Source organism: Falco cherrug, chromosome 1 (assembly GCF_023634085.1).
Source record: "Falco cherrug isolate bFalChe1 chromosome 1, bFalChe1.pri, whole genome shotgun sequence".
NCBI classification, from domain to species: Eukaryota; Metazoa; Chordata; class Aves; order Falconiformes; family Falconidae; genus Falco; species Falco cherrug.
This window is the reverse complement of record NC_073697.1, coordinates 71,366,216-71,393,933: the sequence shown is the minus strand read 5'-3', so window position 1 is coordinate 71,393,933 and position 27,718 is coordinate 71,366,216. Positions and strand designations below refer to the sequence as shown.

General features: G+C 41.1%; 1 protein-coding gene across 2 annotated transcripts in view; it reads right to left on the bottom strand.

Moving 5' to 3' along the window:
* EMCN (endomucin) overlaps positions 1-27,718 on the bottom strand; it is a 55,812-nt gene that overhangs the window by 7,915 nt on the left and 20,179 nt on the right. The window contains exons 3-10 of one of the 2 annotated variants that reach the window (XM_027812081.2): positions 27,547-27,648; positions 27,023-27,136; positions 19,989-20,105; positions 13,546-13,578; positions 10,471-10,524; positions 8,778-8,873; positions 7,054-7,078; positions 6,007-6,068 (exon numbers count right to left, since the gene is read on the bottom strand). In XM_027812081.2, the coding sequence (XP_027667882.1) occupies positions 6,007-6,068; positions 7,054-7,078; positions 8,778-8,873; positions 10,471-10,524; positions 13,546-13,578; positions 19,989-20,105; positions 27,023-27,136; positions 27,547-27,648 (603 nt within the window). The remainder of the gene's footprint in view (positions 1-6,006; positions 6,069-7,053; positions 7,079-8,777; positions 8,874-10,470; positions 10,525-13,545; positions 13,579-19,988; positions 20,106-27,022; positions 27,137-27,546; positions 27,649-27,718) is intronic. The other variant, XM_055702615.1, reaches the window with a different exon arrangement.

The following is a 27,718-nucleotide window of genomic DNA, read 5'->3' as shown; positions in this document are numbered from 1 at the left end:
AGAAGGATCTGTGCAGTTCACTAAGGCAGAGACCACATATAGAAACATTTGGGCGAAGGATAGCAATGCAATTGCTGCTGCATGGCCAGCAAAGGGTGGGAGGTGGCTCCCCCAGCAGAGGGGGATCTCGGAAAGCTGCAGGCTGGAAAGTTAGCAAATGCTGCACAGATGAAAACATCACCTGACCCTCAGCAGTCTCAGTAAGAGACTGCTTTGAAAACCCTTGCAAATATGCACAACTCACAAACTGAATTAGAAATACAGAAGGAAGCAGGTGTTATTTAATTTTAGACTACAGGTTTGCCCAAAAGTCTCAGCTGGAAATGTGTGCAGTCAGATCTTTGTGGTGCAAGTAAACACAAACAGAATTCAGTCTTGAGCTGCAAAAGGCTGAGGAAGTTTATTCTTCAGTTTCTCTGAAGAAAGAAAACACAACTTCAGGCCATTATACAAGGTTAAAAAAAATAGAGTATCAGAAAATGAGAAAGAGAAGGAAAGGGAAGCAGGTACTTGATCTATTTCTCTGTTGCGAGGAGATCCTTTTCTGTGAAGCGGTTTCTAGGTTTTCTACCTGCAGGGGAAAAAAGAAAAAAAAGACACTGAAAGTACAGTTCATAAGAGGAAAAAGGAATAATCAATATCATATCATCACATTAGTAGGAACTCTTGCTCTTACCACTTCTAAGCGTGCAGCATGCCAGAAGACTTCTCTTCGCTGACCTGCATTGCTTCTTTTGCAAGCAAGAGGAGGAAGGAAGGGAATTTTCAGTGACAAAGTGCCTCACCTAGAGACCAGGCTTCTTCACTGGCTCCTAGAGGCATCCACTGGATCCTAGCCAAAATGAGAGAGAGATGAAACTACCAATGCATCCCCCATCCCATGGCCTGCTACGGAACCATGTCCCCTGGCAGGGGTAGATTTCCCTGGACTGGGCCCTTAATGATGTAAGACATAAAGATTTTTTACCTCCTTAAATGCCATGGTCCATCCTCAGATGTGCTCAGCATAATAGAAACCAAGGAGGAATAATCCTTTGCCCCAGCTCCAGATTCGTCGCATTGGACCACAGCCACATCTGTGGTCTGATGTGTGAGGCAGAACAATTAAACAGTCTCAGCATTTGCAGATTCATGGAAAGCGGTGATGCAGGTATTGTCATTCAACTACATTATTTCAGAAGACCACAAGATTTTCCAGGTCCAAACCCTAGCACCACAGTGGGCTGTCTTGTCAGGTGCTGAACTTCACGTGTATTCCAATGACCGAGGCAAGTTTTTGTGATGAATGAGAACAAGGGTTTTTCTTTTGTTTGGGGATGATTTTGGTACTCAGTTGCTAAGTATAGTACTGTCCCCAGCCTCTGATGTCAAAGGCTTGGAATCCACAAAGCTTTTACAGAGAAGGCTTTGGAAATTCAGGAAGTCCAGAGGAATGCCACAGGCACAAACTAGGGTCATTTCAAAAGTGACTGAAACTATGGTGTCCAATTAATCTATGCCATGAAACCCCACATATCTTCAAGGTAGGTAGCTCATCTTGTGCAAAGAATGCACCCGAGAAATATTACAAAAATCTATAGGCAGAAGGTACATCCAGCTGAAGCAGCAGATAACAATTCTCAGGTTGTTATTACTGTTAACAGCAGCAACTTTTGGAAGAGATGTGGAACATATGGGGAATGCTGGGTTTTCTGTATCCTCAGTTCATACTATTTGGTACTGCACTGCCACCTCAGAGCATCTTGAGATATTGACCGAGCCCTTTCTCCAGTGTGATTACAGTAAGTTAAGATTGTTTCACATGTGACAGACCAGCTGTCTCCTCAAATACCCATGTTTGCCTGGTACACTTTCCCAGCTTTGTTTAGCAGCAACATTTGAATTTTCATTCGTGTTCTCAGTGGGTGTCTTGGGAAGCCCTAATGCAGATGTATACCATAGACCTTTCTCCAGCCACCTTCCATTCCAGGTGCATCACCAAAATCTGAGCCACATCAGCTGGGACACATTTAATATCCTTCCACTAAATTCAGTGCAGAACAGACAACACCCCTGAAAGCCAAGTAAGTCATATTATACCCTATAATCTCAAAAAAACACACACTGGTTAGATAGCATGCCCTAAGGAATCAGCTTATGCTTAGGTGCCAGGATTATACCTAACAACTGAAATATTATGTCACCTGCACATTCCTATGAGACTTTATATTGAATATTGAGCTGGTGTGCTGCTACTATAAAGGCCCTTCATACGTTTTACCTGCTCTAGAATGGGTACTGCAGGCAAAGACCATAAAAGAAAATGGTCAAGTCATTACACAGGTATCAATATTTCTATCATGCATCATTCATCTGTATGGAGTAGCCTTACCCCAATTCCTATTTCTCAACCTTTCTGTTACTGAGGAATTTCCATCCCTCAACATTTTTCATGAGTCCTGAAAGGTGATCAATACCTTTGCTGGTTTTCAGTGAAATACACAAGAACTCTCACAGAAGTTAGTTCTGTTTTCAAGATAGGTAATACTCTACCATTAATATCATGGATGATGGAACTGATCTCTTAGTAATCAAGTAAAACCCTCCATCTTATATTCTCAGGAAACATATCTACCACTGACTAGCCAAACACGCAATTCTGTGGGCTATGTTGAATCTCAAATAAGAAATATTTTTTGCAGGTAGACTTTCTAGAGCTCTGTATTGTAAAAGAACATTTATTCTCCCTAGGAAAAGCCACCCTAAATCTGCCTGTATATTGAACACATAATGGCTGCAGTAAGTCCTGCAATTGCATAGTGTAAAACTTTCAAGACTATTCAGTTTCCTGAGCATTTTTATCCAAGCTGAGTTTTCACAAAAAATGCAAGTACAGGCTTATCTTACATCAGGTATTGCAGTTCACTGGCAAACATACATGAAAAATCCAAGATGTTTAGTTTTGTCTTTTTATTTTACATCAGTTCTCAACTCTGCCTTAGAGCTTATAGCCATCGGCAGCTCTATCTTTCTAAGAAGAGTTTTAAAAAATGAGAATATTAAAGCTCAGTTTTACCTAGTGTTCCTGATGATACTGCTCCGTTAAAACCATTACTTTAGTCCAGGCTTAATTGAACACTTTTATTTTCCTGTATTCTTTCACATTAATTGTAGGTATTGGAAATAATATTCTTGATGAAATTTAATTCAGCTGTGCTTCTGAAAGAGGAGTCTTTCCTTTTTCTTTCAATTTACAGCCAGAACCCAATTTTAGAAGTCCTAACATTGGATCCTTCAGTAGTCAATGGACCTCCATAGGTCAGTCATCCGCTCATTCCAGTTCAAGAAATATGTCCAAGGCAGACGGGATAAATAGCCCTCTGGACACATACATCTCTTTCAACTGACTCTGTGCAGCCAGCTTAGTTTTTAGATAGATAAAATAAGGCAAGATTAAATTCACCATAGCCTTTGATCAAGATATATCATGCACAACCTGACACAGGGTTTTTTTAGGTTGCCTGCTTGAGCAGTTCGCAGGTCATATCCTCATTTGTTTTGTATATATGTTTTTTACATATTTCTAACAAATTATGTAATCTCAAAATCTTCTGTTTGGAATAAAAAGTAAAAAATAATGTATACTTATAATAAAGCTTAATCTGAACACATGTCAAAGCAGAACTTCGTTGCATGCATGCTTGACCTATGGCAGCTGAACAGCCTATTGATAGAGGATGATGTAGGTCTATCTGTAAAGGTAAGGCTGCTCTTAGGAACTTTCTAGTTTTAGTCAAAACCTTTTGTAGTTTTGTTGATATGTACAATCAAAGGCATCTACAACATACACTTTCTAAATGGCTGGACAATTAATTCACCTTTTATATGAGCTGGATTTTATGTGTCTAAAAAGGCAAAAGAAGAACACACGTAAAGCACTTTACACAGTGCAATGGTTTTCAGCAGTTGTAAGAAGGACCATCTCTCAAGTTTGTATCTCTACTGTAAGAAAAACTTGCCTTTATTCCTGAGAGCTTTTAATGAAGCAAGTAAATCTTATTCAAATGGGCAGGCATCCTAACTTATTCAAAAGTACCTGTATGAGTGAGAAATATTTCTGTAAGAAAATGGGCCCTTCTTTCAGAGTGCTTTTATTTTAAGAAGTGTCTCTAAAAACCTGGGGAAAAACAGGACTTCAATTTCTGTGAAAGCATGTTTAATTTTGAAACATGTGAAGACGTATGAACTCAAGAGAAAATGGTAGCTAGTTTAAATATGAATTGTATTAATGAGAAGGCGGCAAGAATCTTTTTTCTAAGTGGTTATGACTCATACCTTCCAATTATAGCATGCATACATCATATTTCAGTAAAAAAGAATATAAAAAATCCTCTGGATGGAAGATATTCGGATACTTGGTGAAACAGTAACTGATTAACAAGCACCCAACCTCATCATGTGAAAGAAACAGTGAGCCTGAGTCTTTTCTCATTTACCCTGCTATAAAACACAAATAATTCTGCTGCTGCCAATAAAGTTACTTTATTGCTGAAACTGGTCAGAGGGCAGAATCAATCAAAAAAAATGTCTATGAATTCCAGTTTCTGACTTCATTCAGCTTTCAGAGAAAAGATTATGATTTTAAATGAAAACATACACACAACTCCATACCCCTTAAAATAAAGTTAAATGTCCATTCCCAAAGACATATAACCTGTCCCCCCCCCCCAGCATTTCCAAATCACAAAGCTCTGAAGTGCAGTCACTTAAGTGCCAAAGCACAGTGGCTAAAGTGCCAAGGTGTAGTTTGCATTTGCCTAGCAGCAGTGGGGAAGAACGATGCACCCTGCAGTGGTGCAGGCCCTTCTCCTCCCTCTCTAGCCTCCTAGCACGCCACTCTGTGTCAGTGAGGCTGCAGGGACCCTGCATGACTCTGGTTTGTTGATGCACTATGCAGTGGTGCAGGCCCTTCTCCTCCCTCTCTAGCCTCCTAGCATGCCACTGTGTCAGTGAGGCTGCAGGGACCCTGCATGACTCTGGTTTGTTGCAAGGGTTGCCCTTTGGGTCTTTTGGATTGTGCAGAAGTTTCTGGGAGTTGCAAAGAAGGCCTGAGAGTCCAAACTGTGCCCCTCCAGCAAGTAGAAGTTCAGATCAAGTGCTGTATTTCAGAGGACTTCCCGAGAAATTTAGAGGAAAAGGGAGAACAGCTAGCAGAAAACCTCTGAAATGTCAGTAGGGGAAACAGACAGCCAAAAACTGTAAAAAAGGGTGTTTTATACCTAAAAAAGCATAAAGTAAGAGGCTGTTTTTCCTGGAGGACTTCTGTGGATGCGGTGAGAGCAAAGGTGGGACCTACCTGACTGAGGAAGCAAACTTCAGCGGGTGAAGGGGGAAAGTTTCATCATGAGTAGCTCTGCCATGACAGGTTTCATTTTTCGTGTGTGTGTATGGGTGGGTTTTTTTGTTGTTGTTGTCGAATAGCTGGGAATCAGATTGGTCAGAATTTTGTTCTGCCTCAGTCTTACTTTGTGCTGCTCAGTTTCTTGCAGAACCTGTAACTGCATAGGATTTTGAATGCAAAGGGTGGCTGGGTACAGGGCTGACTGAACACTGCCAACACCAACTCCAGCAGAGACCTGATTACCTACAGCACCGAGTCCGAAACATTTTGGCCCCTGGGATATTACGATTCCTAAAACTTCCTTGTATAGCCAGATCTAGCTGATAAATATAATGAATATAGTTACTCCTGAACATGACTGGCTGTAGATCACTTACTAAATGATTTAAAAAAAATATTGTCCCTAAACCAGTCATACTTCTCACTCCCAAATACTGATACCACACACAATGCAGCTGCACTGCAGCTCTACAGGCAATCTGGAGATTTGCACTGTAAAGGAATTGTTTGCAGTGACTTTGACCTGGCAGGAACTGAAGATGGTTTTGCTATTGGAAACAACATCCCAAAACTACTATTCTCTGTGCTCAGAGATGAAGGCAGATGTACACACAGAGGAAACTCACCAGTCTCAGGAGAAGTGGTCTTCACAGAAAGAAGTTTGACACCTTCTTTATCTGACTGGGCCCTGTTGAAGTCAGAAAACATTTAAGCAGACAGTCAGCATGTATGTTGGTCAGCCAAACAAACCTCTAAGATTATGATCTGGAGAAGGCAGCACCTATGCACTTGAAATGGGTGTTGCATGGGATCCTGTCTAAGTCTTGCTGGTGGAAAACATCATATACCAATACCTCTAAAGACACCTTTCTCTTAAAATATCTAACAAATCAAGTTGCATGACTCCAGGTTCAATCTAGTGCTCCACAGAAGAAGTACATCTGGTGAAAAAGAGGGGAGTCATCTTTTTTCTTTGCCAATACAAAGCTTTTAGCCATGTTGAAATGCAAGAAGGACCACTTCAGATGTTCAGGGAGTCAGGGCTAGCAAGTAAATCAACAGCCCAAATGGTGCTTTTGGTAATACAAAACATAGAAGCCACAGCCAGACTCAATGGCCTCTAGCAGGTATCTTCTAATGGATCTTTCTCAGTTTCACTCTCCTCAAACTCCTTATGCCAATACTGTTTTAACTGACCCTCTGCAAATGGACTAGTAGAGAGAAGATGGGGCAGAGGAACATAAAATAATGGGGAATATGAGAAAAATAAAAATAATACAGAATAATTGAAGAGAGAAAAGATGAACAAGAGAAGGGGGATAGGAAAGGATGGAGGAAAAAAAAATCAATCGAGGAAAAACTGAAAAAGAGAAGAAAGACTGGGTGAATGAGCCCTGTGGCACATCATAAGCCATTTACTGATTTCAAAAGGATCTCCTGCAAAACGGTTGAGAGCCATCACATTTCTATCCATGCTGGAACAGCTGCTTATCATGCATACAGGTGTGTAATAACTGCAAGCGCATCACTTAACAGGATATTTGTCTTCGGGCCGGCCACTGCTTCTTATGTTTAAACAGAGCAAGATCAAAAAAAATCTTATGTGGAATCTGCTGCATTCACAAGTGCCCCATGATAGATCTCAAAGCAATGAAAATCAGGATTCAACCTACTGTTCAGTGCCGTTCTCTTGTCTCTCTGGAAGAGGGAACAAAGTTAGTGTCATTTTGACTGCTGAAACTCAAGTAAATGTTTAAACACAGCAATTGCAGCTGCTAGCAGAAGGCTTAGTTGCGATTTTGCAATATTGCATTTCAACCAGCTTGAATGGTAATTGTTACTGTTCTAGTTCATCTTCCCAAAAGATAACCATTTCATCTATGAAAGTGAACTGATATTGCTCAAATCAATACTTCTAGAAACTAGGGAGAATGATATGCGACTTGCACAAGAGCACAACAGAAGCATATTTTTCCCTGTTGCTCTCAAATACGCAGATGGCTGGCACAAAGGAGGCAAGTATGCCATGGTTCTTGAGTACATAACAACTGAGCTAAAAGATACAGGATGAGGGAACAAGGTGCCAGGCTGTATGCTCTGGGGGCTTTAACCTGGCACAACACCTGAGAACAGAGCTTGTCATCCCCGTTGATGAGGAACAGGTTTCTCCCCAAAATTAATCATACAGTGAATATATTTTATTCTTATGTGCAAGTGTGGACAGATATATGGGGCCAGGGGGTTACATTGGAGACATGGAGCCAATTCTAGCCCTGTGGCACTGGGCACAGGCTCTCCATCCATGAGGGAAGCACACTGGATAGACCTGGGCAAATGCTATGGGAAGCACCACAGATATCTATCTACTCTTGCTTCCAAGTGAATTTGCTAGTACTGTGCCTGCTGGCATATGCACATGGGGAGGCTGGCAAGGAAACGTTCTTCACCTCCTATCTTTATCTCTTGATTCTGAATATTTAGTAATTTCCTAAGCAAAAACCACACCTTCCTCTGTTTATCTGTGTCTGGTTTTCCATGTCATTGGCTAAATTGGTTGTGACGCACTGTTTGCTTTGGTGTACAGCTTCAACACCTTGTTGTGATTTTATATTTCAAAGGCTTGGTGATTTCACAGCTGAAGCTTTGCACGGGTCTCCTAACTCATGCCAGCTCACAGGGAGAGAAAACCCACAGTTTAGATCCAGATCTGGGTTTTCACTTAATGGAAAATTACACTTGCCTGTGGCCTACTTGGGCAACCCTTTGAAACATTTGGCAAATGGAATTTAGCGGAATTATACCCCGTTATCTTAAGTATTTCATGGACAGCAGTGAAACAGATACTGACTTTAGCTGCTCTGTCAAAACAACTGTTTCTGAAAATACTATTTGCTCAGGATTTTGTTCCCATGTACATTATACTGTAACTGGAAAATTTTACTTTATATGTGTGTATATGTATGTATATATCAGGTATTTCCTACAAGAAAGCATTGGTATTTCTTTGCCTGTATCTAGAAGAGAGATAAAATAAATAGAGCAATTTTGTTAAACAATATCTCTAAACTTAGTTTTCACTGTCTTTTTCTGCCCAATTGACTGATTGTGTTAGCACTGCTGTTTGTTAGTTCTTTGTAGCTGCAAAAGTGTGAACAAAAAGCTTTACAGCATTATACATTCTCAAAAAATCAGAGAGATTTTTTGCTCCCTCTGTTCTTCCTACTGATTCTGAAAATGAAGTGCTACTTTCCTACTTCAGGCAAAATACTTTGAAATACAAGAAGCTTTCCTATCATAGTGCAACATCTATGGTTGAGGTAATGTAAAAAAAACCCCAGAGATCTTATAATAATAAAAAGCACTTTTCCCCCACCTTCAGAGAAAGCAAACCAAATACCTGGAGTTTTCTTCTGGCACATTCTATACAAAGCCACCAGCAAGAATACAGAGAGCGTAATGACTATCAAGGCGATGACAATTGGCAGGATGATGTCTGGAAAAGAGGGACAACATAATTTTGCCTGCTGCCCCTGGCTTGCATTGCCTTCATGTACAGGCAGTCACACACACAAAGGCGAGAGGCATCTCCAGCTCTACAACACCAAACATGAGCAGTTCCTCTGGAACAGGGCAACTTGCTGCTCCTGTTACTCCTCCCACACCCACTGAGCCTCAGGCTCACAGCCCTTGTGGAGGGAGGACTTAGACACCTTCCTTCCCCCACCCTTTAGTCCTTCCCTGACACTTGCGCTGCCCTGTAGAGCTGGTTTCACCCATTTTTCTGCAGGAGAGTGAAGTTTTAGCACCTGGCCCACTGGGATCACCATAGTCTTGATCAAAATATGCACAATTCACCCCCAGTGCTGGTGGCCCCCAAAGGTTTTGCAAAACAGTCGTGTTTCAGGAATAAATCTTTGATACATGCAATTTATTTTTTCCTCTTTTTTGAAAACAAGACTCATCTGAAATTCAGCAACTGAAGCGATTATTCCTCTTTTAAAGTTGTACACCCAGAAAGACACTGAGGAGTTACATAATTCAGTAACATTCCCCACAGCAGTTACAACCAGGGATAGAAAATGCAAGATCTCATTTTTAAATGAGGACATTTCTTTCCTTTTATTATTTCCCACCATCTGCCATTTCCTGACAGGTGTTTCCCAGCCAAGAAGCAAAAAGGAAAGAATTATGTAATGAAGAGAAGCTTTCCCGGGGAAATATATAAGCTCAGCTTCTCCCTATTTGTCTTTTTTTTCTGGCAGCTATCAGCCACATTTAACAGCCTCTCTCTTGCCTGCTGGCCTAAGCCCTGTGTCAGGGGAGGCTGTAGCTGCATTCTTGCAGCCTTCCACAGCATTAGCCATAATGGCCACCCGGTATTTTGAAGTATCATCTTTGATGGCTCTTGATGCAATTAATATTGAATATTCATATAGATGTGCACGTGCATCGATGGAACTAGAGGAAGAACCTGGAGACTAGTTTGCAGTGGGAAAACATCAAACATATCTTGCTAAGCCAGTACTTCGGGTGGGAATAGCAGATCTGCAGCAACACTCCTGCCCTAGAGATGCATAATACTAAAATAAAATATTAAGAAACATGCCTTATGCAAATATCAAGTGCTTGAAGAGTCTTCAGGAGACTCCCTCCTAGTCCTTGTCTCTCATGACAATATGAACAAGATTTTCATATAATACTTTCATAACAATATATTCATATACTATGTACTCATAATGGTATATGATCAACATTTTCATATGCTTCCTTTTGTCTTCTCTCACAGGAGATGACTCTGTTCACTTCCTCCCCCCCCCCCCCCCCCCCCCCCCCCGCCCCGGTTTATTACTTCAAATCAATCCTTGGGAATTATCATGCTGTTCTCAAATGACAGTGGTGTCACCTTGTTAAGCTGTTTCTCTTTGAGAGGAGTTTTGTAACAGTTAAACCAATTTTTTTATAGAGTCTATGTCTAGTAAGCATAGAAATAAAACTGCCAGCTTCATTTCTCTGCTGCTCCAATCACTCATCAAAAGCCAAACTGATGGACTGAAAACTCAAAAGCGGGACAATAAAGTAGGAACACTCACTAGAATAGTGGATATCACTCCCTGGCACTTTCTTGTTTCCAGGACTGTCAAAAGCTAGATTTGCAAAAGAAATATTGCCTTTCAGGTTAACATGTTATTGCCAGAACTAACATGTCATTGTCAGAAATCCCCAAACACCACCCCCTCCCCAAAATTACCCTCCCAAAACAACTTTTGTGGCCCCTGTTCTGGAGCGTTTGGTGCTCCACAGGTATAGTTCTTCTCAATAATACCTGGATGACTTGGCAAGAGAGGTGGAAAAGTTTATCTAGTGTTGCCTAGAAGAAACACACGCTTACAGGTTATAAGCTACAAACTTTTTCACTTCCAGGAGGTTAAGGTACTGTTTGACATTAGGAGAGAACTCTTCACAAGCAAATAAACAAGCAAGAGAGTGAAAGTTAGACCTGCCCCCAAAAGAAGAAAGACCAAAATATTTCACTGCTGATTAAAAAAAAGTGCTAATAGTAGATTAAGAAGTCCAAAGAACTGCAATATTAGTAGCTAGCGATTTTCTTGAGAGTTGAGTGTTATAAAGGGATGTGCATGCTCTCTGCCACATTTGGGAACAGCAATAAGTGTTGGCAGCCTCTGGGGTGTTTTTTAGGGCAGGGTTTAAAGGAATGCATTTCTACCTTCAGGTGCTAATCTGAATTTCTGTCAGGTATCAACAACCCAAAATATTTATTACCTTGTGGCATACAGTCTGTAGAAAAACAATCACTGAACTTCCAGAGAGAAAAAAGATAAACTAGACATCGGTGCTGCCCTAGTTACATTATACAGCACACAGGATTGTATTCTGTATTGAGTAGAGGCTTGAGTAGATGTGTGCTTACTGCCACTGAAGAAGCTGACCAGCTGGAAAAATGTGATGCAAGGCCAAGTGTTCCATTGCTCATTTAAATATCAGAATGGCTCTCAAAGAAAGGTTCCTGAGGAACGTGGTCTCTTAAGCAGGGGTCCTAGCAGAGAGTATAACTCCATATATAAGTAGTTAGAACATGAGAGCAGCCACTGAGGTTTTATTGGAGGCTCTGATCCATTGTTTAGGTATCCGCTCATATCTCGTACCTGTACAGATGCACAGTTCCTCTTCCAAAGAACAGAAGAAGGCTCAAATTGATGGGTGGAAGCTATGAAATTGAGTCATTAAAACAAGTTTCCCAGGGTAATTTTGAGACCTAGAATACAATTTTGTTCTCCAAAGACTCTGAATGATACGTCCCTAATTTTACAGAGGCTTTTGTATAGACAGTACTTGTAATTCTAGATCGCTGAATTAAGAGTAACAAACAAGGTTTGATTGTCCTAACCGTGCAGGACTCCCTCTTCCTTGCTGCACTGATTTTAAACTCGAGCTTGCTATTGAGAAATGTTTTGGTGATTGCTTTTTCTCCACTATTCTCCTTTTGTCCATATTCCCATTCTCACAACATACTAGTCTGTTCAGATATGTGAAAGTACATTGTCTACTGGTGCAAGAGGAGAAAAGCAGAGAACAGCCAGGGGCCAGTTTCTCCATAGGTTTGCTGGATATGCCAGTACACTGGATTTTCCAGGTAACTAGGAGCCACATGGTCCTACTTAAAAATTTATTTGGATTGACTGGTAGTGCAAAGGGAAAGATTTGAGAGCGCCATGTTTTCATTTTTGTTCTGCTCGTGTAGCTGTGTGAATTTTGGATGGATTGTTTAGCTTCTCTGTTTATTTTTCTTCCCTTGCCACCCCCTATCCCCCCCCCCCCCCCTTTCATTTTTCTAGTTGAAGTCTGAAACCTCCTAGGGAAAAATGATCGTTTACTATGTGCTTGTGTGATGACTAAACAAAACAGCCACAGCCAAGACATTCTGATATTATAGCACAGGAAACAATCATTGTCTGATACCCTTATCTCTGAAAAATCACAGAAAAGAACAACAGAAGTTCTCTCTCCCATAGTGCCTGTCTGCTGAGGGGTGATAATGTAAGAATGGAAAATGTGAGCCATCATCAAGTGACTGAAATAATTCTTTTGAATTCATAACTCCATGTGATTGCTTTAGATTTCCCAGGGAAATGCTACTGCCCTTTTTGCTACTTTACCTGATATACTACATGATATACAGGGCAAGCAGGCAATTATCATGGCAATGAGTTATCCTGGATACTGACTGAAAATGTCAACAGAAACAAATTACACTGAAAAACATGAATGTGTATCCCTGCATTGTGCAGCATTTCCTCAGGAGAAAAACTGAGGATTCCAATCCTGGTTGTTTTCCTAGTTCTCTGTTACAAATGACCAAGATGTGAGCAATGCAGAAAAGAACAATATTTTAACTACTTGAGACCATCAAGAAGAAATACAATGGCTATAAAGAAGCACTACTGAATGAACGAAATGGATTAAGGAATTAAAACCTCTAACTCAGTTACCCACTTCATTCACTAAAGTTTCTCACAAGCCAGCCCACCCTGTCTAGTTTCTCTGAATCTGGAAAGTGAATCTGGAAGATATTTTCCAGCTATGGAATGTCTGGGATCAGAATACCAGTTCACTGGAGTAATACATCCATCACGGTAACAGGGGGGCAGGTTTTGCTGGCAGCAGCAGCAAGAACTGCAGGGATCAGTACAGAAGAAACTGTTTCCTGATAAGCCCAGAGAAAGGAAAATGGGACCCTACAGGTTCACTAGCACAGGAAACTCTTGCCTTACTCTAGGACCTGCTGCTTCTAAGCACAGGACGAGGAATAAGAGCCACTGACAAGAACAATCTCCTTGGTAAACACTCTATTTATATCAGTTTCCCATTGCAGCACACCAGGCCTGAATTTTTTTTTGTGCTCCCACCCTGTTTTCTTTTCAGTATCTGATAGTCCAACATGGCATTCATCTGAAATCACAGCAAACTTACTCATTGCTACAAGTTGAGCATCACTCCTCTGCTTCTCTGTACTACACTTCAGGTTCATTCTTCCCCCAGAGCCTCCCTGTTCCCTGAATGTTTCCTTTCCTCAGGCCGCCCCCCTCCCACCCCACGCCAGCCCTTTTCACCAGTGTGCACAGAGCACACTCTTCTGTTGCTCTTACTTTTCGATTCTGTTGAGGAGCTCACGTGAAGGCCTGCAATAAAACAGAAGGAACATGTTTATTAGTATCTGTTTTAGATGTCCAGATCCTTCACAGCATACAAACTGGCAGACTCCAGCAATGTGCTCAGTAACCCCACAAGAAATGCTGCCCCAGAACAGACACACTGACACTGTTCCCAAGCCCAGAAAATCTGAGCTGTGAAAGTCTGCAGACGTCCATTATAAAAGGGAGTAGAATCCAAAGCTCAGCCTACGCTAGCTATTCTGCTCAAAGGAAGAAAATCCCAAATTAATTGATACATTCCTAAAACATTCCTCCTGCCAAAACCAAATAAGTGCCTGGGAGTGAATAGCTGGCATTAAACTGGCAAATAAGTGTTTTAATAAAAGAAACTCAAATGCCTAATTGAGACATGTCTTCAAGTGTCACAAAATCCTTTAAAAATGAATCCTCATTAATTATCTTGGTGCTTTTGGCTAGCAGACTGCCGAGCAGCAGGAGCAAAAGGCATTGGTAATGAGGAAGAAATGGACCTTGCAGAGTGCTGTACACCATGCTTACTGGCTCACTACTGTCAGCTTCCCCCAGCCACTTCACAAGTTTTTTGTTAGCTTTTAGTTAGTGTGCTGCTGCTTTTGTGCATCTAGATTGTAGCAGGCTTGGAAATTAAGGCAACCATGAATACTTGAGACTTGGAGGCTAACCACAGACAATTCTCCCACAGTGATTTTTATTATGTTGCATTAAATCTCTTCTGTGATCTCTCTAAAGTCAAAGGGAGCTGGACACCTAACTCGTCCATGTCTTCAAGACTATCCACCTGCATGAACTAGCAGCAAAACATTTGTTGTACAAGACAGACTCTCTTGCCAGGGACAAGTGACTGGCACTCTGCCTGCCTGAGGAGGCCTCTCACACTGGATTACTGGAGCTACCATGGAAAAAAATCCTTCAGGGACTATATCCTCAGCAGCTGCTCATTATTTTAAGGTTAAAATTACAGTGTTTGATCACCTTTCTCTAGACTGTAGGGCACCAGTAGGGCTTTTAAGCCCCCTCACTGGTTCTTTTCAGGGTTCACTGCTGACACAGCATCTGTGGGGAACATAGTGCATCTGACCCTGCCCTGGGAGCTCCCCAGGAGGATGTGACACACCAACACATCCTCCAGGCTGGGAGACCACAGATGGAGCGGTGTGACAGCTGTAACTCTGGATAGGCATCGAGCCTCTCCCTTGAGTGCCCTGGGCTGCAGTGCTCCTCCTCCAACCGGGATCCCCAGGGAGTACAAATCCACCGTTATGCCCTTGCTGCACTTTCTGCGCTGTGGACTGATGCTTTGTACAAAGACAGCTACTACCACTGGAGCTGTAACAGAAGGGAAGCACATTATTCTACTGCTGTGAATGTACTTTGAAAACAAGAATGGCTGCTCTTGTTTTTCCTCCTCTCTACACCCAATTAAAAATGGATCACTTGAGCCACTGGGGTGCAAATAAAAACTTTGCTAATGATATATCTGACAGAGCTTTAACTGCATTTTGATCACAAATATGCATGAAAAGCACGTTCAGGTTGAAAAGCCAAGTGCTTAGAAGTCAGCAGTTAAGAGCTCTTCTTGAACATACTAAATATTAGTAATGCTAAATATTCTGAAGGTACACAATTATCTTGCCCTGGCTTCCTAGGGTCCAGAGGAGACTTCTTTCTTAAGCCCTTTATCATGTCCTCAGTCCATCTGCAAAAACCAATGTCACCTTCCTCAGAGACGATCCCTGTGATGATTCATTAGGCAATGTTTATAGCATGTTTGGGCAACATTCACAACAAAAGCCAAGGAAAAGCTTTCCTGAAGTTAATTATTCGCCTGTCAAAGGAGGTTTGAAATAACACAGTGCAGAATGCAGCAGGACACATACCTGGCATTAAGGAAACATCCAAATATATGGTTGCTTGTTACCCAAATAATGCCTTTCCTTCAACCTATAAGGAGTGGGATCCCATGGAAAAAATACACCAAACTGTAAAGCCCTGTGTGTGCATATCCTTGGAGAAAGGTAGAAGACCTTGTCAAGTCTTACAAATAGGTCACTTCTCTATGAAAGCTCAAACCTTGTCTCCCAAGCCTGAGGAGAGCTGAGCTTTCCTAAGACCCTCACCCCCCACCCCCCACAAGGATTATAACATAATTATACTTTTTCCCTTCATTCTCACCAACAAAGTGAACCATCTTGGATCAGATTAGAGCAAAAAAAATAAACAGAAAAAGCATGTAAAGCCAAAGTTCACCCCAGAGACTTAAGGTTTGTCAAAGTTGTATGCAGGTGACAGGCTCTGCAAACAGGAAAGGTTGGGTGACCTGTGGTTCAGTACCCATAGGCACAACCCAAACCCACGCTGCTGCCCTGGCCAGACCTCACCACTTCAGTAAACACAGACAGCAGAAATGATCCCAGGTAGGAAACATGAAAGCAGCCCCCTGTCCTTCCTTCAAGGACTGTCGGAGCCTCCTGAGCTTATGTTATTTTTCAAAAACTTCACACATCTACACACAATAAAACAAGCATCTTTTGCAAAGATATGTCACCCAGATTCAGCTAAAGCATGAAAAATTAAATAGGAAAAATCTCATGCCTTTCTTTTTCTCCCCTTGCTTCCAGTATGCAAGCAAGGTGCCAGCTCACCCTCTGTTCAGAAATTGCTCACCCCTGCCACACAATGCTGTGCTTATCAGAGATGGTTCAGCAGGTGCTTTCAGTTTGCATTTTCTAAATAACCATCCAGTGCCCTTTTTGGTGATGGGGTCACATGTTCTAAAAAAAAGGGAAAGGTAGAAGGAAAGGCAGCATTTCACTTGCTAACATAGTTACTGTAGTTGTTCTAGCTGCCTCTTCAGAGCTTACCACATCCTCTGGGGCTGTGAGTTAGGGGGCAGATGCTTTGCATAAATAATCTGGGAAGATTTCCAGATTCATCATGAAAAGTGAGGTGTGCAACACTGGGTGTGCTGAATCCTCGTTGTTCAGTAAGGAGGAAAAGGATAAAAAATTTGGCGCGTGACAGTGGTTTGATTTGAAAATACCTGCCTGAGTCAGTTCAGTGCTGGTTAGAAGCTTGACAGATGGGGAAAGAGACCAATAAATAACCTCTCCCCACTCTGTTCTCCAACGACTGCTACCTAAGCAGCCTGGATACCCTGCAGTTTGCTGCTTCTGTTTTTGGAGGGCAGCCACATGAAACTGTGCTCACTGGCAAAACAAATGAATAAATTTGGCTGATTACTCAGAGGGGATACCACAATATAAATCAAAGCAAAATTAAGAACTTCAAAACCCCTCCTTGCCCTGACCATGCTATAGATCTGTAGTTGCGTTAACTGAGGCTTTGCTATATTTTCCATCTCTCAGACACTTTGATTTTTGTGTGTCTCTCTTTGTGAAGAAGATGAAGATATGGTAGGTAATTTTTACCTAATATCACTATCCAGAGTTCCTACACAGTTTGTGTACAGAAGGAGTCAAACCCTCATTGTCTTACTCGTAGAAATTTTTCTTAGGGAGATGCCTCCTGTGAATCAAATGAGTAGGATTTATAATTGGAGGAGTGCAATAAAGATATCAATAGATGCAGCAGGTTGATTCATCTGACACTTTATTATAATAGATCTTCTGATCTTATCACCCTGCTGGGTGAACTTAAGCTCATACTGCTTTACGGATTTTTTGTTGTTTAGGTCACAGAAATAAAAACTACACTACTTGTAGTTTTTCAGATGTAGTTAGACTCTGACTGATCCATTAAATTTCTTATTTTTCATTAATTAAACAAAAGAAGAAAATTAAATATTAAAAAGCAATCATCTGTGGAGGTGGAGAATGAGTAGGAGGTATATTATACGTGCAGCCAGAGTTAAAGTTGAGGAAGTGTATGTGTCAATGGCACGCATGCAGGTTGCTCTCTTTGCTAAAACAGTCTCTATTGCCTTCTTTAGCCTGGGTGAGCACTATGCAGCCCCTCCTCCATGGCTGGTGGTTTCAATCTTCTTTAATACAGCAATACTGTTCTCTGATGTTTCTCCAAGTTCTTTCCTAGGCTCTCCCACTCGTTTCAGTTGCTCTCCAGCTCACTGTGGCACTCATCCCACACTCTGATCTTTTGATATGGCTGATTGGAAATTCCTCTTCAAAATATGCTTTTCCCCACCCTGTTTTTCTACAGCAAGAAAGGAATTTTTCACCAAAATGGCCTTTTTAAAAAAAAGTGGACTCAAAACTACACATATTATTTTGCACTGAGGTTAGCCAGCTGAATTATTTTGGTTGAGTACACCAAATAGAAACGTTCTGTTTTGGATCAATCTCACATTAATTTGTCTTCCCCTGAGCTCCCACGCAAAAGCTGTGGCTTGGGTGCCTTCAGCTTGTGATCTCTGCTGTCCCCTGTGGGCTGCAACACCAGCATCACTGTGCATACCAGCCGCTGATCTGGTGAACAAAAGCTATCCAACCCCTATGTAAGTCCCTGAATGTGAAATTTGAAAGAGCTGGGAAAAAATAATCTAATGACAGTGAGAGAGACAGCATTTCTTCTAGTCTCAGCACAGAGTGAAACAACCGGCTTCACACTTGCATTGCTTTAAAAGTTATTAGGGCGTAGCATATGGCTTCCCTTGGCCCTGAGAGATTGCGTATAAGAGAAAAAAGCTGTTTAGAGGGAATCAAACAATTTTTTCTTAAAGTCTTTAACATAGAGAACAAGGGCGCAAGGGTGGCTGAAAGGTGCATTCATTCAGTAAGCTACTTAAGTCATCAGGGTGAGTAATGGGATTTCTTGTGTATTTAAGCTGCAAGAAAGAAGCAAGGAGCTGGTGCTGTAAGGAGACAGGAAAGGTGTAAATGTGGAAATCATGGTACAGGAAGAAGCGATTTTGAAATGGCAGATTTATGGGAACTCAAAGTACTGGCTATGCCAAGCACCTAGACTCGCTCCCCCTGGATAGATGGGGCCTTTATTTCTCAGCCAGGCACTTGCAGTACTGGCATCTCAGGTAGTCCCTGAGTTCAAGAACATTTATTGGTTTTACAGCAAGGTGAGCTGAGTAAGATGATGACTTTCACAAACAGTCCCAAGGAAGGTTGTAAAACTTTCTGGGTAAATGTCAGATGTAAAATGTAACTGCACAAACAATGCAATAGGTAACTCAATGTGTGATCCATAGCCAGATATATGTTACAATTTCATTTCAACCTGGAGAATTTACCTGCGTGAGGGAACCTTTCAACTAAAAACATGGTAATTTACTGTTTTATTGCAGTATACCAATGGTACATTTTCCATACCATGCATGTGTCTGCCAAAAGACACCAAACCTAACAGGATAATCAGGTAACTAGAAGACCACAATATATACATTAAGGAGCATAGGCTTATTGAAATAATTGCAAAGAATCCTCTCTAAATTAGTGGCCTTGGATTAAAAATGAAAAAATCCCAGCTTCCTTAGACAGCTTATTATCATATCTTTTTGCATGCTTCTAAGCATTTCAGTGCATACTGAGCATGTGATATTACACCACCTTTATATCCAATCTTATCCTCTATGAGGAAGAAATCACAGTGCACATGCATGCTTACCTCCCACAAACACAATCCAGAGGTTGTAAAAAGTCTTGTATCCCTTGGGGGATGTTACACATTAATAATAATTGGGATACGCAAACAAAATCTGTGTCCTTATTGGATTTACACACGAGTAGCTGAAAGAAAGTACTGAGTGAAGTGAAGGCTCAAGAGACCTTAAAAAAACCCTGAATAAGTGATTCTTCAAAGTCTAGGAAATTTAAGCCAGTTAGAAGCATAAGAAATTATCAGTCATATGATCTGGCATCTACGTTCACCACAGTGTGGCTTAGTGGATAAACACACAAAAACACACCCAGAAAAACAATAAAAGCAGACTGGAGTTGGGAAGGATTAATATCTTTTTGACCTTGTATGTGACCATGTTGTATTTTGAACAATATCATTTAATTGGTAATATGCATTAACTTGCCCTCCAGATTTATTAAAAACTGTAAAAATTATAGCTGTTTTCTCCTTTGTCTCCTTTGCTTTGCAGCCAGAGGATTTATCTTGATGACCTCCTCTGGCGGTCTGTGCTACACAATGACCACATACAGCATATATAAAGATTGCTATTATCTTTTGTAATTTATATCTTCCTGTAATGATATTGAGTATCCCAACTGAATGTTTTGAAATTCACCCATCACTCATTATAACTTCATAGCTAGATGACACGGACACAGTGTACCCTGCATGAATAAGGAGGTGGCCCTCCTTACAGAACAATGCACAACAAATGAAAAAGAGATTTGAAACTATTTACATCTTTTTAACTGTTTGTATAAGAAAACAGAGTGTATGTTTTCAAGACTTACTTGAGGTTCCAGGAGCAGAAGTGTTTTTTTGCAGAGAGATTGTAAAAGACGATGTCATAGTAGTTGAAGCACCCAAACTCTCATTTTGTGCCAATGGTGTTCCACTTGCTTGTGTAGCTGGAAATGAGACAGATGTTCAGGTTAGATACACCTGCATAAGCATTGTATTAGATCTTAGACCATCCCTCAGACAAATGCTTCCACCATCATAGAAGAGACTTAAGGCCAGAAACAACTTCTGGTAACTGCTTGACAAGCAATGAACCATCCCAACGGAGTTGTTACTGCTGGCATAGTCAAGGCATCTTTAAAGAACATCTTAGCACCAGAAACAGCCTCACATCTGGGCCAGCAGACAGCCTAGAGCTTTGATTTGGGAGCCCAAAATAACTAGACAGTCTTGCACCACCAGCAACATGAGCAGAAGCGAAGCTAGCTTACTGCCCTCTATCTTTAACCTTCATTAAAAAAAAAAAAAGCAGCATGTTTCAGCCACAACTGTCACATAACGTGATATCATAAAAAGTTTTAGGGATTGTAAATAAGCGCAGAGTTAATTACTTCGTTCTGTGCTGTTAAGGCCTAGGAAATAATATATCCCTGAAAATTAACATATGAAAAATGAAAGTGTCTTATTTCTGCTCTCTCACAGTCAATAGAGAATCAAGGCCATCTGTGTCACAAGATTTGCAGCCTAAGTTGAGTCCAAGACGATGGTGCAGGGCACCACCTGAGCCCGTGGAACTGAAGGTCACCAAATGACAAGAAAGAATTTCAGTTGTTCCAGCATAGCTGATAGTTGTTCCAGCACAGCTGGTAATTCCTACGTCTACACTCAAACCTCAGCATAACAACAGGCAGGACAGTGCCTACTGAATAAAACATATGGGTGCCCAAGAGTAACCTTATGCTTCCTTTCTGATATAAATCAGAGATGTGACTGAGCTGTAAACTACTTGCAGTGCCTCTTCATATGAGTTTCAAACACTGGAACATAACAACTTCAAAACGTTTTAGTCAAACGAGTGCAACACCATTCACACACAACATGTGAATCTTGAGGAATGCTTCATCCCATGTTTTATGCAGAAATTCTGATTACCAGATTGGCCCCTCAAAGAACCCTTTTCTTAGGAAAAAAACCCCAACACCCAAAGTTCCATGTTCTACCACCACACACCTTTAACTTGGCCCTTCCCTTCCCCTCTGGTTTATTAAGTGCAATACCTTGGAGAGGCAAGCTTCAAAAATCAACAAGCTAAGAAAGAGTGAGCTGAAGCCACTGGACTCAGGGGATTCATACAGCTTTGGGAACTGAGAGGAGCTGGACAGCCAGGGATGGTAACTTTGAAGATCAAGACATAGAAGGAAACTGTACTGAAAAATATGCAAACCAAGCTTTAATGCCTAAAACTTTCACTGGGATTCTAGTGATGAGAACCGTAATTTCATTGTCAACTCCCTCCAGAAACCTCAACATTGTACCCCTTCATTATGCAAGCCTAATCTGCAGTAGAAATAAGTGTAAAAGGCCCCTTTACCTCACTTTTTACAATGGTATAATGCAGAGATCTGAGAACTTTAGTAATTCCTGCATTGTCATCATAGAAGCCTTGCATGAATCTTTAAAAGCAAACTTTTTCCACTTTTCTTTCTTACTGTGATTGCTTTAGAGTCAAATTTTAAGTGCTGAATTTGAATCTGAGATTAATTTAAAAAAAGGTAAGAAATCCAAAAAACCTCTCTCTCCCTTTAACATGCATGGGCTTGTAACAGCAACAGCAACTGTCTTTTGGCTCCCTGATAAGTTAGTAAAAGCTTGCATGGGACAATGAAAAGTAAGGCCAGAATAACAGTAAGCCTTCATGTGCAGAGGCATTTGAACACACACTTTGTGAACACTGCAAAACAATCAGGCGTGTGGGAGAGCTGAGGAGGGAGGCAGCCAGTTGCCTTGCAACCCTATGGAGAGCTGTTTTCCCATGAGGATCACACGTTCCAGACGTCCTATTAGTCCTGGCAGCAGCTCAGCCCTGGGTGCTCCTCTTGTGTTTGGGAGCTGCAAGAACAGATCGTTCTCAGGAACACAGGCTGTGCACTGGATATGCTTCTGTGGGGGATCAGGAGGGATGATAGCATTTCCATTTAATTTTTTTTTAATTCAGCCTGGGTGAGATTCTTCCTGGGATTTGGGTAGCACCAGGTATGACTCACACTTTTACTTAGGGCCTGGAATGCAGCTTGTTGCATTTCAGCAAGACTGCAGAATAGGCTCTGTGCTCCCAGTGTCAAGGGGAGAAGTGGATGTGCTACAGTACAAGTCAGTGCCATTTTTCTCCAACTCCAAGATGAAAAAATGCAAACTGGAGAGGAAGGTTCCCTTAATTCCACTGTACTACCGTAAGATTAAATCCTAGCAACCCAATTCTCTGCTGACTTGCAGCTTTGAACCAGCTTTTAAGCAGCAACCAAGCCTCATGCCTAATACACAGCATAGGCTCTACCCTTAACACATATAACACATCGAACAGCTTCTGTGCCAAAAGCCTGTGGAAACAGAAGCATCCGTATCCAGCCACGGCTCACATACACTATAGCAGCACTGACATAACTCATATCTATGCAAGGTTTAATTTGATCTCAACAGGAGAAGACAGCGCAAGGAGACTTGCTGCGGTGCCTGTACTCTGTGCAGGAACGGGCGGGGGACTCTGCGCAGGCACATGGTGACTCAGTTCTGCTGTCCCCACTGACACATCGCTGCAGTAATTCATCACGCTTTGGCTCAGCCAGCTGCAGCAAAGATTTCTGCCTGCCTGGCAGGGGAGGTCTGGACTCACAGAAAAGCAGCACGGCAGAGAAGGGTGGCTGCTGCTGCTGCAAAGGCACTCACATCATCAGTTAATGCGTTTGTTGTCAACGGCTGATTATGAATAAAAATGTCCGAATGGGGATGATTGCTGCAGCGGCAGAACTGCCTGGTGGTGATGCAGGTCTCCCTGCGCATATTTTGATAAGATAAATGACAGTGTGTTACACGTATTTGTCAAAGGGATAATCAACAGCAGGGAACCTGAAGCTGCTCTGCAAAGCTGCTCTCTGAGCCTCAGGTATTTCTTTACTCTTTGTGCTCTGAAAACCCTTCATTTTCTTTAACCAGCTGAAATTGGACACATATCCTCACTTGATCTTAGCATGATTTTCTACTTAACATACATATAATCCACATATGTTTTGGCATTATCCAACAGTCCTTTAAATTTTCTTTACAGCAGGCTATTACTTAACTAGCTTTGAAATCATAAGATGCTTCAAGTAAGCAGTAAATACTCTGCATATATTTTACGCACTGCAGAGAATTTAGACAACTGTATGTGTTACAACCCTACTTGGCCAATCAATGAATCGAGGAAATACCTTTACTAGGCAGAAGAACTGCACCCAAACCATGTTAAAATGCCAGCACGAGGGCTTTGTCAGATAGGAAGCTAAACATTCTCCCTTGAGCTTGTCTCTTTAGCATAAAGACAGATACAGGCCTCACCCCTGTAATCAATAGCCTGAGAAACAATTTGCATTAATGAATGCATTAATGAAATCTTTGAAAAATCCCAGCGCAGCAAAACCAATACAACTGCATGCCCATTCAGAGGAACGGAAATTGGCTAGGGAGGTAACCAAGCAGATCTCAGTTTTAATGTTTACACCCATAGCTGATTGCATCTGCTGTCTGCCAGCTTTACTTTTTCTGGTACGCAAAAAACCCCAAGTATTTAAAAATGTATGTTTTAAAACATCTCTCTGCCTAACATGTCTCAGCCGCCAACTACACTCAGTGTTTACCTATAACGTGGTAACAACCTGAGGACAATTGAGCAATACCCTCTTCTGGTAGTTTTAAGTAAAGCTTCCTTTGTAATTACAAGTAATTTGATAAAAAGAGAAAAAGTATCTCTTCTGCTCTTTCCTATTCTCACTTTTTAATATTTAATATTTCATTGCACCACAATAATCATCATCCAGGAGAGCAGCATGAAATAAATCAGAAACACAACAGCCAAAAATCCACTCTTACGTATATTACATTGAGCACTGACATTGCATAAGATGCTTGCTCCATATCTGAGGGAGGAAGAACATAATTTTTTGTTGCATTTCATTTTGTATTCTCTTTGATAACTCCAAGTGTTCCAGGTTATGAAATTCTGATTGCAGATGCAACTTGCTGTAGTTTAGCACCATATAAATTCTTATTTCGGGACCTGGACTGCACAAGTGAAGTCACTCTCTCACTAAATGTGAACTATTGGATTTGAACTCTTATATTAATAAATCAGAAGGTTAAGGAGACAAGTCTAATTTCTGGCTTCCAATATAATAGACAGGGCAGGAGGGCAAAGAGGGAGAGATTATAGTTATGTCGCGCAGAGGAAAAGAATACTGAGGACTTAAAAAAAAAAAAGTAAAAAAAAGAAAGTCGTTTGCAGAATTTCACAGCATATGGAGAACTGGGGGCTTTTCCTGAATCTGTAATAAAAGGTGACAGCAGCTGGAGAAATTATAACATAGACAGGAAGCCCTGTCAAATCTCTGCTACATGAATGTGACCATTTGCTGAAGCTTTTAGCAGGGATTGAAGCAGAGAAGTCAATGGCCTCCATTACAAAACAAGAGGTGCCTGCTTTTTATGAAAAATCAGGTGTAGTAAAGGAAATTTTGAAGTGTCATAAAGGCACTGCCAATTTCTGTCTTAGTCCTATACAGCCAGCCCAAAAAGGGGGAGAAGTGAGTGCCAGTGAAAAAGAAAGAGAGAGTAGCAATGTTCCTCTCCTGTCCTTCTTGAGAGCAGAACTCTTTGTTATGTCTGTGCTCGCTTCAGGAAGTACTACTCCCCCAGCCCTGTGCTGCTGCTGGGGATGCCGGCAGGGGCTGGGAAGATGCAATGAAGCAAACAGCGCTTTGCTGTGCCAACATGTGGGATGGAAACAGAGAGATGGCTGCAGCCAGCAGCCAGATGGTGGTTGAAGGGTCTGTGGGTTTTCTGCAAGGGCTGGCCATGCAACTGCCCAGCCCCTGTGCCATGCCCAGTACCAAAGCCACTACCTTGTCCCCCATCCCACTCTGTTGTGCTGAAGCCAAGGGTATCACTTTCTTGAAAGGTAGCCCAGAATTTTGTCTTAAAAAACACTTAAATTTGTTTTCACATACACAGTTTTTCAAAACACTACCTAGCATTGAAACAAAATACTAAGTCTTTTAATGCAGGGCAGTTCTCAATGTCTTATTTGGTCTTCCTTTTTACAAAGGGGACTGAGAGGCAGGTAAGCTCTGTTTTTAGGTTCATTTATCAGCCATTTTTATCACAAGTTTTGGGTCTTTTTTCCAGCTTAAATCAGGAGTTTTAAAAACTCTAAGCAACTAGGGACTGAACAAAGAACACAAGAGGAATAGAAAGGAAGCACATTGGTGAAAACTTCATGCCCAGACCGATCGTACCTCCAGCATCATTGCACTCCCAGCACCCTTTTTTTGAGGCATCAGTGCAGACCAGTGGCCAGAGCTAAGCTGCAGTGGCAGACATGCCTTTCCTCATTAGCTTGCCTTCTTCTGCCAGGAGCTTTACCTGTCACCAAGGTTTAGTTCCAGGCGGCTGTGCTGCTCTGGTACCCACAAGCCAGGAACCTCCGCCAAACCAAAAAAGACTAGGAATTGCATCTGTAATACAATGTGCCATGCTGGTGGCTTTTGGCAGAACCACAGGGTCACAAATGCAAGCTTAAAAAGATTCTTTGTGGCTTTCAGTATCACTTCAGGAGCTTATGTATTGGCCAGACTGTATTCTGTGAGTCACCGATACTGGCATTTAAAAGCCAAGCCCCAAACCAAAAGACTTCAGGCTGGCAATCACACTACTCCCTACACCAAGCATAGTGGGAAAGCTGCATCAGTAGAAGACGTAACCACTAAGTGAAAAGGTGATTGCTCTCTAGGCAGCTTAGCAGGCTCAGGTCTGCGAGCGGTGGCTTTAAAAAAGAATTTGCACAAAGAAATCATTCAGGCCATTTCATAGGTGTCCCTTTTTAGACAAGGAAATCAGGGGAAGAGAAGCCAAATTCTAATCATTTGTCACAATTCAGTATGCTCTAAGTATCAGTTCTGAGAATGCTGGTGTATCCCTGACTGCCTAGTTAAATATCTGGAGTATTTACTGTTAATTTTTTGAGTCAATTAAATATAAATAATTCAAATATTTAAAAACTCCACTTGAGCAAAAGACTTAAGAAAACATTTACAGTGCAGTTTACAGACAAAAAAATGAGCCTGAATTTTATCTGAAGTTTATCTGATCTCCTTTTGGTTGTTAAACTTGTTTAAATTAATCCAGCTACTTGCTGGATATGTGGGATTTTTACAAAAAGGGTTGGTTTTTTTTCATTTTCTTTTTCTGGAATTCAGTTTGATGCACTGGGCCAATACATGCATTATTATGAAGATTTATGGGGGATAAAAGTATTTTCTAAGATTGATGCAGAGTAATTAGTACCACCTCTCTGCTTTCAGTATTGTGACTCATAATAATGCTGAATATAATTAATTGTACCACTGTAACATATATAAAAATAAAAAAACCCCAAAGGGGACTGTTCTGACACCACTCCAATCACATAGAATCATTTATTTTCAAGCAAATACTTATTTAAAAAAAACAAACACAGAAGAAAATAACACAGAAGAAAATAAAAATTTTAATCCCTTCCAAATCCATCTCTCCCAAATACAGGGAGATTAAAATCCTGTGTAATGGTTTCAGATCACCTCCACTACAAATTAAAGGTATAATATTCTTTGTTTAAGATTCTAGGGCAAGATCTATTAAAAATATGTAATATATTAAGATGAATAGTTCTACTTCCCCAAACATCCAAATTCATAATTCAAACTACTCTTTCTGACCTCCTTTTATTGCTCCACACCTTTTTTATAGAAATGTAGTGTACAAGGAATCAGAATGGCTGAATTAAATTATCACTTACTGTTTGTTGTGCTGTCACTTTTATCTGTTGCTGTAGTGGTCGCTTTTACTGGTGGTTGTGTTGTTATACCTTGTGTTATTTGTTGTGTAGCATTAGGTGAAGAAGGTGTGGAGTCTAATAAAGGAACAACATTCAGATTATTTCCTCAATTTTGTATACACACATAAGCATACACACAAAACAAACCTACTGTCATGCTTGCATCCTAGTTTTAAATTATCAAAAAAATATTTCATTTAAATCGAAGACCAACAGGGACAGCTCCCTTCACTGCAAAGAAAACCACTCCCTGTCCCATAGATGGGCCATCCCACTGAAGACAAGCCTGTAATAATACAATTACAAGGCCTAGCTTGCAGCTGCCTTCAGCCTAGCCAGGAGGAAGATCCTGTGCACACCTACACGGTTTCACCCAAGAGTTCACTATCTGTAAAAAGTTCTCAAGCCAAGAGGCACTGTTGCTTAATTTTCTGAATGACCACTGGAACAGCATCAACAATTATCTCCAAGAAATTTTCACTTACGGGTTGTGATGGATTCATTTGTAGCTCTGACTGCAGCTGCTGTCAGCACTGGCACTTGCAAAGTTGTTGCTTGTGAAGTTGTTAGGTTCACATCTTTCGTTACTGCAAGAAATGCATTCACATCTTTATTGGTTTATTTTACCATGCATAAATAAACATCACATACCTCTGG